This window comes from Nicotiana sylvestris, chromosome 2 (genome assembly GCF_000393655.2).
Source record: "Nicotiana sylvestris chromosome 2, ASM39365v2, whole genome shotgun sequence".
Taxonomy (NCBI): domain Eukaryota; kingdom Viridiplantae; phylum Streptophyta; class Magnoliopsida; order Solanales; family Solanaceae; genus Nicotiana; species Nicotiana sylvestris.
Window position 1 is genome coordinate 132753214 of NC_091058.1, and position 17277 is coordinate 132770490.

General features: G+C 36.3%; 1 protein-coding gene across 1 annotated transcript; it reads left to right on the top strand.

Annotated features, from left to right (window-relative positions):
• Positions 1–10851: 10851 nt before the first annotated feature.
• LOC104241122 (UDP-glucose 6-dehydrogenase 3) lies at positions 10852–15950 on the top strand. The gene is made up of 2 exons (XM_009796038.2): positions 10852–11072; positions 14275–15950. Exon 2 carries the CDS (start codon positions 14291–14293, stop codon positions 15731–15733), a length of 1443 nt encoding a protein of 480 aa, XP_009794340.1. The 5' UTR covers positions 10852–11072; positions 14275–14290; the 3' UTR covers positions 15734–15950.
• The last annotated feature ends 1327 nt before the right edge of the window (positions 15951–17277 follow it).

Here is a 17277-nt window from a genome sequence, read left to right on the forward strand (position 1 = left end):
AACTCGAGGGTATTCAAGCTCGAGGGCTAAATTCTGTTCAAGCACCGGTTTGCTTTACTTTATCGTCAATTTCCTTTATTAATCTTTACATTTATCAATTGGTATTAGGTGAAATCACGTATCCTTAAAACTACATTATAACTTTAATTGTTATCCAGTTTTTAGGATAAACACTTTTATTAGCTGATGATATATCCAAGCAAAATTCTCCTAAGTCCTAAGTCCTAACTTTATCAGCTATGTCAAATTTGAAGAACATTTTTCTTAATTTTGTCGGGGGATTTAAAATATCGAATTCAATAATTCTTCTGATCTGGATTCGATTTCTTATATTTATCATTATTTAAGTTATATTACTTCCTACAATAATTACAAAAAATACATAGGAGAGTAAAATCTGTAATTTTACGAACACCCACAATAAAATATACTTCTTCCGGTTCATAATAAATAACTTTTTTTGCATGTTTTGGTCCAAAATAAATGATCTTTTACATAATTAAGAAGGAATTAATTTTATTCTTTTTAAAATTTACCCTTATTTATATATCCCAATATGTCAAGGTAATAATGTGCAAATTTTAATTAAGAGTAATTTAGTAATTATATTTTTTCTTTAGGAATTAGTATTTTCTTAAGAGGTATGCTAAAAGTAAAAAAATCACTTAGGATGAATGAGGGGGAGTATATCAATATGGCAAAGACACTATTTACCTCAACGTAGAGGAAAATCAAGCTAAGAGCTTTTGATGATACTAGTGAACATATATTTAATTAAGCGTGCTATTCTCCAATAGCCAAATTAGTAAAAGTGATGTTTTTATTTTAAATCTCTTTTCGAAATTTTGAAAAAATAAATTATGTAATTAAGACGGTACACTTATTTTTTATTTTTCATTTGATGTTCGGTATCCGTATTTGAGCTCGATTATATCCGGATTAGCGCCGTGTAAGGCCCCATTCGGGGAGAAGTGCTCTCTACCAAGAGTTTTTCCATATCCAAGGCTTGAACCCGAGATATCTGGTTAAAGAAAGAACAGTCTCGTCCATATACCACTTCCTTCGGTAATGACGCAAGAAAATTAACATGACCTCAGCATATATATATATATATAAAATAAAATAACAAACAAATCGAAGAATTGCTCTGAGGCTTCGGTAAATTCTGAAGGCACAAACACATGCCACGTGTCAACTTTGGCGGTGGTGCGTGAAGCGTCAAACCGCGTGGGAATCTGCCATTTCCACTTGCTGCTCAATCACTTTCAGTTTTTTGTCAAAAAAGGAAAATCATTCTCATTTCTGAGTCAGCCTTCCCAATTCCTTTTTCTTGTTATAAAATAAAGACGGTAAAGTAAAGACAATAGAGAAACTGATATATTATTCGAATTCAAATTGATGTACATAATGAACTGAAATCTCTTCTATTTATAGAAGAAAGGAAGTTGTTGTGTAAGCCGCTACTATACCAGATATGGATAATCTTCTACTGAGAACAATGTTTATCCATAACGGAGTACTGAAAGGATAAGCTTATTATACCCGATATGGATAATCTTCTATCGGGGTAATGTTTATTCATAACTGGGTATTAAAAGGATAAGCTTATTATACCCGGTATGGATAATCTTCTACTGGGGGTAATATTTATCCATAACCGGGTATCGAAGTGATAAGCTTCTTCAGGAAACTTATTTCCAATAGAGTACTAAATAGATAAACATATTTACGGTGGAGTCCCATATGGATAAGCTTCTTCAGGAAACTTATTTACAACGGAGTACTAAATGAACATCCATAATATAATATTTTTATAACACTCCCCTTGGATGTTCATTAAAAGATAATGTGCCTCATTAAAACCTTACTAGGAAAAACCACGTGGGAAAAAATCCCAGTGAAGGAAAAAGAGTATACATATTTAATAAGACGCATTGCTAGGTGCCTCATTAAAAACCTTATAAGGAAAACCCCATGGGAAAAAACCTAAGTACGGGAAAAAGAGTGCATCGCGTATTTTACTCCCCTTGATGAAAAACTTGTTTCAAATATTTGAGTCTCCGCATTCCAATCTTGTATACCATCTTCTCAAAAGTTGAAGTTGGCAAAGATTTAGTGAATAAATCTGCTGGATTATCACTTGAACGGATTTGTTGCACATCAATGTCACCATTTTTCTGAAGATCGTGTGTGTAGAATAATTTTGGTGAAATGTGCTTCGTTCTATCTCCTTTTATAAATCCTCCCTTCAATTGGGCTATGCATGCAGCATTGTCTTCGTATAAAATTGTGGGTCTTTTCTCACATTCCAAACCACATTTTTCTCGAATAAAATGAATTATTGATCTCAACCATACGCATTCCCTACTTGCTTCATGAATAGCTATTATCTCAGCGTGATTTGAAGAAGTAGCAACAATAGATTGCTTTGTGGAGCGCCATGATATGACAGTACCTCCATATGTAAATACGTAGCCGGTTTGAGATCGAGCTTTATGGGGATCAGATAAATAACCTGCATCTGCATAACCAACAAGGTCTTCACTATCTTTGTTAGCATAAAACAAACTCATATCACGAGTTCCCTTTAAATATCGCAATATATGCTTAATCCCGTTCCAATGTCTCCGTGTAGGAGAAGAACTATATCTTGCTAGTAAATTAACAGAAAATGCTATGTCAGGCCTTGTAGCATTAGCAAGATACATTAGTGCACCAATTGCACTGAGATAGGGTACTTCGGGACCAAGGAGTTCCTCGTCCTCTTCTGGAGGTCGGAACAAATCCTTATTCACTTCAAGTGATCGAACAACCATTGGTGTACTCAATGGGTGCGCTTTGTCCATGTAAAAGCATTTTAATATCCTTTATGTATAGGCAGATTGATGGATAAAGATCTCCTCTGCTAAATGTTCAATTTGTAGACCAAGACAAAGTTTTGTCTTTCCAAGATCTTTCATCTCAAATTCTTTCTTAAGATATTCAATTGCCTTTTGGAGCTCTTCTGGAGTTCCAACAAGATTTATGTCATCAACATAAACAGCAAGTATAACAAATTCTGATGCCATTTTCTTTATAAAAATACATGGACAAATAACATCATTTATGTAACCTTCTTTCAGCAAATATTCACTAAGGCGATTATACCACATGCGCCCAGATTGCTTTAAACCGTACAAAGATCTTTGTAATCTGATTGAATACATTTCCTGAGATTTTGCTTCAGGCATTTTAAATCCTTCAGGGATTTTCATATAAATTTCATTATCAAGTGAACCGTACAGATAAGTTGTAACTACATCCATTAGATGTATTTCAAGCTTTTCATGTAGTGCTAAACTGATGAGATATCGAAATGTTATGGCATCCATAACAGGTGAATATGTTTCATCAAAATCGACTCCAGGTCATTGTGAAAATCCTTGTGCAACAAGGCGAGCTTTGTATCTTTCAACTTCATTTTTATCATTCCTTTTTCGCACAAAAACCCATTTATGACCAACTGGTTTTATACCATCAGGTGTTTGGACTACTGGTCCAAAGACCTCTCTTTTAGCAAGTGACTTCAATTCCGGTTGAATTGCCTCTTGCCATTTTGGCCAATCAGATCTTTGTCGACATTTTTCGACAGATCGAGGTTCAAGATCCTCACTATCTTTCATAGTATTAAGTGCAATATTATATGCAAAAATATTATCCACTACTATTTCAGATCGATTTAAATTAATCCCATCACCGATCGAACTTATTAAAAGTTCCTCACTCACATGAGCTTCGGGTTCATTGATTTCTTCAGGAATCTCAGAATTAATCAGATTTTGGGTCTCTTCAAGAGATCCCTTCATAGTATCGTTTTGATCATTTGTCGATTTTCTTTTTCGAGGATTTCGATCCTTAGAACCCAAAGGCCTACCACGCTTCAGGCGTGCTTTAGGTTCACTATCTCTCATGCTAGTAGATGGTCCTACTGGGACATCAATTCGGATAGGCACATTCTCTGCTGGGATATGTGACTTAGTTATCCTTTTTAAATCAGTAAATGTGTCTGGCATTTGATTTGCTATATTCTGTAAATAGATGATCTTCTGGACCTCCTGATTACATATTGGGGTACGGGGATCAAAGTGAGATAATGATGAAATTTTCCACACAATTTCTCTTTTGATTTCCTTTTTCTCTCCCCCTAATTGTGGAAAATTTGTTTCATCAAACCGACAATCTGCAAATCGAGCAGTAAATAAATCTCCTGTCAATGGTTCAAGATAGCGAATAATAGAGGGTGATTCAAACCCAACATATATTCCTATCCTTCTTTGTGGTCCCATCTTACTACGTTGTGGTGGTGCTACTGGCACATATACAGCACATCCGAAAATTCGTAGATGGGTAATATTTTGTTCATGACCAAAAACTAATTGTGACGGAGAATATTTATTATAATGTGTCGGTCTGAGGCGGATAAGTGATGCTGCATGCAAGATAGCATGGCCTCAAGCAGTAGTGGACAATTTTATTTTCATAAGTAGTGGTCTTGCTATCAATTGCAGGCGTTTAATAAATGACTCTGCAAGGCCATTTTGAGTATGAACATAAGCTACAGGATGTTCAACTTTTATCCCAACGGATAGACAATAATCATCAAAAGCTTGAGATGAGAATTCTCCAGCATTATCAAGGCGAATAGCCTTTATAGGATAATCTGGGAATTGTGCCCTTAATCGAATTATTTGGGCTAATAGCTTTGCAAACGCCAGGTTGCGAGATGATAGTAGGCACACATGAGACCATCTTGAAGATGCATCTATTAGGACCATAAAATATCTAAACAACCCACTTGGTGGGTGAATAGGTCCACATATATCCCCATGTATACGCTCTAAAAAGGCAGGGGATTCAATACCAACCTTCATTGGTGATGGTCTAGTGATCATTTTTCCTTGATAACAAGCATCACAAGAAAATTCGTCATTTGTAAGAATCTTCAAGTTCTTTAATGGATGCCCACTCGAATTTTCAGTAATTCGTCTCATCATTATTGATCCGGGATGGCCCAAACGGCCATGCCAAAGCACAAAAGTATTTGAATCCGTAAACTTCTGGTTTACGATAGAGTGTGCTTCAATTGTACTAATTTTTGAATAGTATAAGCCAGAAGATAAAGTTGGTAACTTTTCTACAATGCATTTCTGGCCAGAAATATTCTTTGTAATACAAAGATATTCCCTGTTCATTTCATCTATTGTCTCAACATGATACCCATTTCGGCGGATATCTATAAAACTCAACAAGTTTCTTCGGGACTTGGAGGAGAACAATGCATTGTCTATAATAAGTTTTGTTCCCTTAGACAGAAATATTATGGCTCTTCCGGAGCCTTCAATCAAACTTATATTACCAGAAATTGTTGAAACATTTGCTTTTTCCTTATGCAAATAAGAAAAGTATTTCTGATCGTTGAATATGGCATGAGTTGTTCCACTATCAATAACACAAATATCTTCATGATTTGTCTTTGATCCAAACATAATTTGAGGGTTATCCATATTCTTCAAAATAACATAAATAAAATATATTATAGTAAACATCATTATCAAAGCATAACTTTTATTTATGTACAACAATTACATAACCATACTATCTATTACAAACAACAAAAATTAAAATATTTACATTTCTACAGATTCACTACCGATTACATGACTTGTTTCTCCTTCTGGGAGTGCAAAGTAATCAGCTACATCCAAATGCATGAAGTCTAAATTATCTTCAGAAATAAAATTTGCTTCAGCATTTTTCTCTGTCTTCTTCAGGGAGGCTTGATAAAGCTCAACCAGGTGCTTTGGCGTACGACAGGTACGTGACCAGCGCCCTTTTCCTCCACATCTATAGCATGCATTTTCTGCATTTGGCGCTTGCACCGCTTCATGCTTTTGTTCCTTCCTTTTCCACTGCTGGTGGTGAGGAGGCTTCTTTGGTGCATTATTATTACCATGATTGGGGTTTCTTCCCCGACCACGGCCATGACCACGACTGGGGCCACGACCTCTTCCACGTTTAGCTTGGTGGAAGTTCGTCTCATTCACTTCAGGGAATGGACAAGAACCAATAGGTCGGCTTTCATGATTTTTCATTAATAGCCCATTATGTTGCTCTGCTATAAGAAGATGTGAGATAAGTTCAGAATACTTTTTAAATCTCATCTCTCGATATTGCTGCTGCAGGAGCATATTCGAGGCATGAAAAGTGGTGAAAGTTTTCTCCAACATATCATGATCAGTAATATTATCACCACATAATTTCAATTGGGAAATTCTGAACATAGCAGAATTATACTCACCGATAGATTTAAAATCTTGTAGCTTTAGATGAGTCCAATCATAACGTGCCTGTGGAAGAACAACCATCTTCAGGTGGTCATATCTATCTTTCAAATTATTCCACAGTATGACTGGATCTTTAATAGTGAGATATTCCATTTTCAGACCCTCATCAAGGTGATGGCGTAGGAATATCATTTCTTTTGGCACGGTCTTGGTTTGATACCTGATTTTTATCCTTGATGATGTCTGTCAGACCCATCGCATCAAGATGAATTTCAGCATCAAGCACCCAAGACATGTAGCTTTTGCCCGATATATCCAGGGCTACAAATTCAAGTTTAGAAAGATTTGACATTATTTAGGAAAAGAAAGTTCTTACCTCTAATACTTTCAAAGTATTTGCTCGAGATGTCAGAGTCTCGTGCTGATAACGTGTTATAAAATAAAGACTGTAAAGTAAAGACAAGTATAGAGAGAAACTGATATATTATTCGAATTCAAACTGATGTACATAATGAACTGAAATCTCTTCTATTTATAGAAGAAAGGAAGTTGTTGTGTAAGCCGCTACTATACCAGATATGGATAATCTTCTACTGAGAACAATGTTTATCCATAACGGAGTACTGAAAGGATAAGCTTATTATACCCGATATGGATAATTTTCTACCGAGGGTAATGTTTATCCATAACTGGGTACTGAAAGGATAAGCTTATTATACCCGCTGTGTAAGCTGCTACTGCAAGCTGCTGTGTAAGCTGCTACTATACCAGATATGGATAATCTTCTACTGAGAGCAATGTTTATCCATAACGGAGTACTGAATGGATAAGCTTATTATACCCGGTATGGATAATCTTCTACCTAGGGTAATGTTTATCCATAACCGGGTACCGAAGTGATAAGCTTCTTCAGGAAGCTTATTTCCAATAGAGTACTAAATAGATAAACATATTTACGGTGGAGTCCCATATGGATAAGCTTCTTCAGGAAGCTTATTTACAACGGAGTACTAAATGAACATCCATAATATAATATATTTATAACATTTCTGTTGTTCTACTAGTTTTTATACAAAAAATTTCCAACTATTCTGCAAGGGTATTTTTGACAAATTCCCTCCGCCCCTTAATTAACTTGTAAACGAAGCGCAATAGTAGAAGTTGTCATTGTTTATGTTAGGGAATTATTTTATACGAATGTATTAATTGGAAGTTTGGAAACAGCCTCTCTACCTCAGGGTAGGGGTAAGGTTTGCGTACACACTACTCTCTCCAGACCCCACTAAGTAGAATTATACTGGATTATTATTGTTGTTGTTGATGTATTAATTGAAAGCACGCTTAGATGTGATAATTAATGATAGAAGATGAGATAAAGTTTAAAAGGTGAAAGAACTCATTGTATCATTTGCGATTCCGCCGCTACCCGGGTATGATAATAAAGTTAGCGTTTGGCCATAGATTTCAAATTTGTTTTGAAAAATTTGATTTGGGTGAAGTTTAGTTTGAAGATAAAAATGTGTTTGGACATATATTTTCAAAACATATTTCCCAATTTTATTTTGGAAAAATAAAAGATTTTTACCTAGCTGATCCTTTATTTAATATTATTTTTATTAATGACATCACTTCTTCTTTGTTCCATAAATGGCAGATCTTTTTACAAATTTAGTATATTTTAAAATTTATGTGATGAGGAATTAAGGGATACCATTATTTTTGAGTTTTTTCACTCCTTCACTCTGCTTCTTCTCTCTTTATATATATATTTTAAAGTTGTATTTTATATAAATTTGTATATATGGCCTATAAAAAGTGCACATATTCGATCCATGTATTATATTTATGTATTTCTTGATGAAATCTGAATATACTTTGTATATATTTGACATAAAATATTTTCCGAACTTCTCCAAGTCTATGCAAACATAATAAAATATAATGTATATTTCAAAATAATATATATTTAATAATCAATATATTATTATTATTATTATTATTATTGTTATTGTTATTGTTATTGTTATTGTTGTTGTTATACCTAACATAAGTAAATGTTAACTAAGTTGAAGAGAACGTACATACCATTTTTATATCAAGGACAATAAAATAAATAGAATATACCACATACTTGAAGACAAAATACATAACAATTTTATACCGAAACGCAATCAAATAAACAGAATATGCCATGTATTTTAATTGTGTCTAGGCATAAACATGGTATGTACTTCATCTTCAAACAACATGGTATATTTTTGCTTATTTAATTTGTTTAGGTATAAAAATGGTATGTACTATATACTTGATTAAAATTTACTTGATTAGATATACTTCTTGGGTGTCGAGTATGGGTGTGAAATGGAAGATATAGGAGTACATATGTACGCACAAAAGATGGATATATATGTATAATATACGTAATATATATATTGTACTATTGATTATATATGTACATATAAAAGATGAGATATTTCAGTTGTTTGCTTCCCATTAGTTGCTTCTCATCTCTTTATATAACAATAGATGACATATGGAATATATGGAACACGAAATATGAAGATTAAGGACTAATTATCTTAATTAAGGAGAAGTAGGTAACTGAAACTATGAATGGTGCATGAGTTAAGGTACAATATTTAAAGGATTTTGGCTAGGAATATAAATATTTTCTTGCCTTATGTGTAAAAGACCCAATGCTGCTACATCAGCGAAAATTTTCCTATAATTTTGCCTAGTTATGTTTTTTGCTCTATATAATTCCCAAGCTTTAAGATTTTGGCCCAAAATCAGCAATTGGGGTGATTTTGAGATTTGGGATTTGGAATTTTGCCAAAATGTGGACAAAATTTATGGCCAAATATAAGTTTTGAAAATAAATTCCAAATTTATTTTGGCAAAACTCATGACCAAACGGGTCCAAAATATCAGTCATATCATCAATATACAGTTAACCACTCAGAAATTCAAGTAAAGGAGGTAAATATTTTATAGAGCGTGAATATGCCTTGCCAAAATTATAATAATTCTTTTAAAAAAAGAAATAATATATTTTCATAAAATGTATTCTCTTGTCCGAAAAGGTAGATAAAATATAAAGTCACACAGAATAAATCCCGACAATTTACCTTGCTATGACAAATGCTATATTGCTGTGATTGACAAATGTATATGCGAGTCATTGAACACTCTACGTCAGTGATTAAATCGTGAATAATTGATCTAAGTTATGGACATAGTATAAAATATTTTAATACTATTAATATCATTTAATCAGTTATAACAAATTATTTATATTTTTCCTTAAATTACTTTCAAATAATTCAATAGAGCAACAAATATTTATATCAGTTGTGTATAAGAACTAAACCTAAAGCTGGAGTGGTATTATTAGTTGTTTAAGAAATCAAGATATTTGTAGAATGTCGGAAGGAAAATATTTTCGGAAAATATTTTCCGATTTTTCCATGTTTGGTTGGCTTAAATATTTTAGAAAATATTTTCTTTATGAACTCATTCTTTCAATTAGAGGAAAATATTTTCCTTATCAAGAAAAGGGAAAACATTTTCCAAAACTCTTTCTCAAGCTTTCCACCCTATTCCCCACCCTCACCAATCCACCCCATACCCCTACACCTACCCACCCCATTCCCTCTCTCCAAAAAGATTTTTTTTTTCAAATTTCAAATTTTTTTTACGTCACCACTCATCCTGCAAAAAAAAAAATTAAACTTTTTTTTTTTTTTGTAATTTCAAATTTCCTTTTTTTTCCTGCACCAACCACCCCGCCAAACTCCACCCCGCCAAAAAAAATATTTTTTTTTATATATTTTTAGTTTTAGTTTTTTCATCTTTCGATTTACAGGTTCGAAATTTTACAAGTTCCAAAGTTATGAGTTCAGAGGTTTATGTGTTTGGAAGTTTACGGGTTTAGAAATTATAAAGTTTACGGGTTCGCAAGTTCGTGGTTTCGAAAGTTTAGCTGTTTTGAAGTTTGTGAAATTTGTGGGTTCGGAAGGTTGTTGGTTCGAAAGTTTATGGCTTCATGTTTATTGTATCTAAATTATTTATAAATACTCTTGAGAAGTTATTTTCCTTAATTTGCGTACCAAACACCAGAAAATGAATAAGATTACTACTCCCTCCGGTCCAAAATAAGTAATTTTTTGGTTGTTTTCACACATATTAAGAAACTCACCTTTTAACATTAATTAGCAATGAAATTGACCATATTAACCTTTACTATCTCTTCATATAAACACTCATAACACATACTCCAACATTAATTATTCAAAGGGCAATGTAGGAAAAAAAATAATTAATTCATTCTTGAAATCTGGAAAAATCACTTATTTTGGATAAGAAAAAAGTCAAAAAATCCCTGAAAAATAATTTTCGTTTCCTGTCATATTCCAAAAGGATAGTCAAATCACAAATGGTTGAAAGTTCAAACTGAAATGTCACAAAATTTGGGCCCTATGATTTCCTAACCTCTTGCTATTTAATTAGGTATGAAATATATACACACACATTATTTATTTAGTACTAGTATTGTTACTCAATTTGCCTTGAAAAAGACTCGGCAGCCTCTCTTACTACAGCCGTTGGGTTAGATCTAAGATCCGGTGAAACAGACTATTTAAGGATGTCCCCCGCCTTCTTAGCTCACATGTTACTCTTTCCTTCCTTAATTATCAAAGTTGCTCTCCTCTTTTGCAGATCCATCTCCCTCTTCTCGTAACACTACAGGTATTATGCTTGGTTAATCACATATCATGTGTAATGATATGCTTCATTGATTTGTTATTGATTCAGTTTGTCGTAAAGATTTCTTTTTTATTTCGTAGATCGAGAAGTGTGAATTTTGTGTATTCTTAACAATCTGTTGAGAAAACAAAGCTTTTTTTTTTCGTCTGGATAATGACATTGCTTAATTGTCGGTCTTCTTAGTTTTGATCTATAATCTTTCGTATCTGTAGAGATCTAGTGTCTGCTTCGATCATTCATTAGTGGATTTGTAATAAGAATTGATCTTTGCTAATATCAGTTGAATTTTAGCTCAGAGCAAGAGGTAGACTTTGAATCTGACTGTTTTTGTTTTAGATCCGGTCAAGATCATGATTAGTTGATGTAAGTACTTATGGAATGCCGTTGTTTTCTGTGTTGAATTAATGAAGTTCGCACCTTTCCTCCGAATTCCATGTTCATTGGTGCATATCTGATCAATGAATAGAAAGTGACAATACGTGTATTGTTTTATAACTGTGATGTCCGGGTCAGCTTGCGTACCTTGACTAGTTCCACCTAATAGCGCATGTACTACTGCTGTTAGGTTTGAATGGGTCTTTGTTCAGTAACTTTAGGCTACAGTTTAGTATCCACTGGATTTTAGCTTTTACAATTAATTTATTTTTTGTACTGGTTATATTTTCCTACCTTCTAGGAGTTAGCTTAGCACAATTGGTTACTTCCTTTGTATATAAACTCCATTGGAGGCTCATCAAATATACAAACTTTTCTTTCTAGTTTTCTGCCTTCATATGGTCTGAGAGCCAAAGCAACACTTAACGAGTAAACTATCCAAGATCCTCTCTTTTTTTCCTCTGCAAAAATGGGTTCCTCTACACCAGTTGCTGTGTAGTTGCTAATGCTGACAACACCACTGTGTTCAAACATTTAATCCAATTCAACCCATCATCTCAGTTGCCCATTAAATTGTCTGGCAGCCATAATTTCACTACATGGAAGGCCCAAATTGCCATGCTACTCCATGGTCATGACCTCTATGGTCATCTTGATGGCTCTACGCCATCTCCTCCGACAACAGTGACCACCAACAGCCGTGAGACGCCCAACTCGGAGTATAAGGATTGGTTTCGTCAAGATAAACTGATCCAAAATGCTCTAATGGCCTCTGTTGATGCCACCATTGCATCCACTGTCGTCTCTGCAGCCAACTCTAAATCTGCCTGGGATCAACTCCATACTTCCTTTGCGAACAAATCGCAAACTCGCATCTTTAGTCTCCATCACCATCTCAGTCGGGTCCCCAAAGACACCAAATCGATTGTTGAATACCTGCGAGAGATTCGATCTCTCTCTGATGAACTTGCCACAGCAGGTTCTCCTGTTGCTAATGAAGAACTTGTGGTGAAAATACTGAGCGGACTCGGCCCAGAGTTTCGTGAGATCTCCGCAGCCATACGGGCACGCGACTCTGCAACCAGCTATGAGGAACTTCTTGACAAGCTCCTTGATCATGAGATATTTCTCAAACATGAGGACCTTAAGAAAACTACCACACAAGTCATAGCAGCTGTTGCTCAACGCGTCACGAATTCTTCACCAACTTCACGCAACAATTGACGCCCACCAAACAATAACAACAACTGACGTACCCCAAATAGGCAGTCCAATCAAAATGCTAATCCCCACTGGCGCAACTTTCCTAACCAATTTGTTCAACCCACGTGTTCGCTGTCAACTATGTGACCACTTTGGCCATACAGCAAATGTGTGTCGCTCACGTTCCCATAACCACTTTGAAGCAAAGGCAAAGAGTACAAATCTGAGCTTGGTAAGCTTCAGTACCTTTCGTTTACCCGACCTGACATCACCTATTGGGTAAACAAGCTAACTCAGTTCAACACCTCTCCCTCCGTGATTCACTGGAAGGCAGTTAAACGGATCCTTCGGTATCTTAAAGAAACATCCCAGCATGGTATTCGTATTTCCCCACAACCTTCAACCGCTCTCTGTATACATATGCTGATGCCGATTGGGCAGGTGATATCAATTATCGCCGCTCCATCTCTGGTTATATTGTTTATCTAGGCACGACGCCTATCTCCTGGTGTTCTCGTAAGCAACCTACTGTCTCTCGCTCCTCCACTGAGGCAGAGTATCGTGCCGTTGCTTTTGCCTTGTCAACAAACTGGATCACACACTTGCTCAAAGATCTTCATGTGACGCTCTCTGCTGCTCCTACAATACTTTGTGATAACCTTGGGGTCACTTACATTGCTGAGAATCCAGTACATCATACAAAAATGAAGCACCTTGAGGTTGATCTTCACTTTGTTCATAACCAAGTCCACAGTGGCCTAGTCCGCATATCGCATATCCACTCTGCTGATCAACTTGCGGATCCACTCACCAAACCATTGTCCAAGCTGGCCTTCCAACGCATGCTTCCCAAGTTACGCGTTGTATCTTCAAGGCTAACTTGAGGGGGCGTAATAGCGCATGTACTACTGCTGTTAGGTTTGAATGGGTCTTTGTTCAGTAACTTTAGGCTACAGTTTAGTATCCACTGGATTTTAGCTTTTACAATTTTTTTTTTTTTTTGTACTGGTTATATTTTCCTACCTTCTAGGAGTTAGCTTAGCACAATTGGTTACTTCCTTTGTATATAAACTCCATTGGAGGCTCATCAAATATACAGACTTTTCATTCTAGTTTTCTGCCTTCATACCGCCTCCTACCTCCCACCAGGTAATTTTTTCCATCAAGGCTTGAACAGATAGGAGAAAATCACCTAGTGTTTTGGTTAATGTCATTCTGTGGGTACTCTTTCTTTGACTAAATTTTATAATAATTTGCAGTACTGAAATACATGAAAGCCTACTCTAATATTAGGTAGTATTACATTTAGATGTTAAGAATGTGGATCTTGTGGTTGGTATTTAGCTGTTACTATTCATATGCAATCAGTTTTTATCGTGGATGTCACTGTAGGAGGACAAGTGTTTGCTGAATAGGGTCAGTGAAGGGCGATATAAAACGCAATTAGTAAATCTACCAAGTGCACACACTATTTGGATCCATTTTGTTCCTCTATAAATGCATTTCAGTTTTGTGCATATTGCTCCTTACATTATGAATTTGCCTTTATGTTGTGAGAAGTCCAGCCTCAAAAGTACTCAAAGTCATGAACTTTTGTCTTTTGCAGTTTGGAACGAAGGAAAATGGTGAAGATTTGCTGTATAGGTGCTGGATATGTTGGGGGGCCCACCATGGCTGTCATAGCACTCAAGTGCCCTTCTATTGAAGTGGCTGTTGTTGATATTTCTGTGCCTCGCATCACAGCCTGGAACAGCGACCAGCTCCCCATCTATGAGCCAGGCCTCGAGGATGTAGTCAAGGAATGCCGAGGCAGGAACCTCTTCTTCAGCACAGATGTCGAGAAACACGTGCGGGAGGCTGATATCGTTTTTGTTTCAGTGAACACTCCTACCAAGACAAGGGGTCTTGGTGCAGGCAAGGCTGCAGATTTAACTTATTGGGAGAGTGCTGCTCGCATGATAGCAGATGTTTCAAAATCTGACAAGATAGTTGTTGAGAAATCAACTGTTCCAGTTAAAACTGCCGAGGCAATCGAAAAGATTTTGACCCACAACAGCAAGGGCATTAACTTCCAGATCCTCTCAAACCCTGAGTTTCTTGCAGAAGGGACCGCAATCGAAGACCTTTTCAAACCTGACAGGGTCCTGATCGGAGGTCGGGAAACTCCAGGTGGTCAGAAGGCTATCCAAGCATTGAAGGATGTGTATGCCCAATGGGTCCCTGAAGACCGCATCCTCACCACCAATTTGTGGTCTGCTGAGCTCTCAAAATTGGCTGCCAATGCATTTTTGGCACAAAGAATCTCTTCTGTGAATGCCATGTCAGCTCTTTGTGAGGCTACTGGAGCAAATGTCTCACAGGTGGCATATGCTGTTGGAAAGGACTCGAGGATTGGTCCCAAGTTCCTTAATGCTAGTGTTGGTTTTGGTGGCTCTTGCTTCCAGAAGGATATTCTGAATCTGGTTTACATTTGTGAGTGCAATGGTCTTCCAGAGGTGGCTGAATACTGGAAACAGGTTATCAAGATCAATGACTATCAGAAAACTCGTTTTGTCAACCGCGTGGTTGCCTCCATGTTCAACACAGTATCAGGCAAGAAAGTTGCCGTTCTAGGTTTTGCTTTCAAGAAGGATACTGGTGATACTCGAGAGACCCCTGCAATTGATGTTTGCAAGGGACTGTTGGGGGACAAGGCTAAGTTGAGCATATATGACCCTCAGGTGAATGAGGACCAAATTCAGAGAGACCTCTCAATGAACAAGTTCGATTGGGATCATCCTCTTCACCTTCAGCCAATGAGTCCAACAACCGTGAAACAAGTCAGCGTTGTTTGGGATGCCTACACAGCAACAAAGGATGCCCATGCTGTCTGCATCCTTACAGAGTGGGATGAATTTAAGACTCTTGATTATCAGAAGATATATGACAACATGCAAAAACCCGCTTTTATTTTTGATGGTAGGAACGTTGTGGACATGGAGAAGCTTAGAGAGATCGGGTTTATAGTCTACTCAATTGGTAAACCGCTGGATGCCTGGCTCAAGGACATGCCTGCTGTCGCTTAATTGCATAACTTGGCTCGAGTGGCTTTGTTCGGATATCAAAGATATTAGTTATATGAGGCAGTCAGCTGGGATTCTTACTATATTCTTTTTTTACCATGTTCAGTTCTGTTTTGTTTTATCCCATGTAGGCTGAGGGACAATCATTGTCACTACCAGACCCGCCAGTACGCTGTTCAATGTTTCTTTTGTATTTTATTTGATGATACCATTTCTATCACTTACTTGTCTTGTCAGAGGATTTGCTTGTTCGATTCATAAAGGTTATTAAGTTTTGCACCAGACAATGTTTTTTTCGTGGAGTGGGTATGAATTTGGTGTCCCTCTCGTGTGACATATTTCATCTGAGCCTGGTTGATGTGCATAAATATATAATAATTCACATTCACTCAACAAATGTCTCCGGACTCTCAAAAAGTTAATGATGTAGAGAGACCAGAAACTATGTAATTATTGGAATTATATTGTCGTAGTTCCCAGAATATTTACATAGGCCAAAATAAATTTATGATCAAGAAAAGTTTCATAATAGAAACTTGCTTATATCCAAAAAGAAGGGTATGTTTTTGTCTTTGTAACACAAAACTAAGTATAGAGCAAGAAATTCTGAACTTTCTTGACTGGAAGATTGCGTATCACACTAAAAGGCATCTGAGAATGAAAAATACATGTTAATTGTCTTCTGTATAGGAAGGACTATAATAACATCATTAATTGTTAAAATGCCCGTTTTGAATCATGAAAAGAAGATTATGGATTCACCAGCAAAGAAAGAAGGGTTGATGGCAGAAAGTTGCTGATCATTGTAGTTGCAGAATTCCAGGAAATTGAGAGAAGCACAATTCAAGAAAAGGCCGCGAATATCATCATAAATCTTGGTAATGATGTGCGAGCCAATCCATTATGGCTTCAGACAGAATTCCAGGAAATGCACTGAATCCAAGAACTCAATCGGAAACAGCCTTTCTGCCCTATGGGGTAGGGGTAAAGAAAAGTCTACGTACATACTACCCTCCCCAGACCCCACTTTGTGGTTCGTTGTTGTTGTTGTTGCACCGATTCTAGGACCTCTGGTGAACTAAGAAGGGGGTGGTGATGGAATTGTGTCTGATGGAGTTCCAGCAAAGATGAGAATTTAATTTTGGTGCAATTGATCTTTATTTGAGTTCAATTTGGGTTGATTTAAGGCTTGACGGTGGTTAATTTGAGCTAGGGAGATAGAGACCTAGTCATTGGAAGTTCTGAGGTGTTACCGGCGCTAGAACTACACCAATCTAAAACCATATTGCATAGTTAAATGGCAATTTTTAACCACTTATTTCTTATAAGATTGGTCAATCAGGGGGAAAACTTACATCTAGCCCATTTGGTTACGACAAGGTTAACTTTGAACTCAATTATTAATGAGGGTATCTGAACCATTTCGTAGAGTTCAAGGACAAATTTTAACCCATCTCCCTTCTCTAATTGCCGCTATTCTGTTACCGCTAAAGGGTCCTCATGGCAAAGCGAGAGAGAGTAAAATTTACACCAATCCCACATCTTTG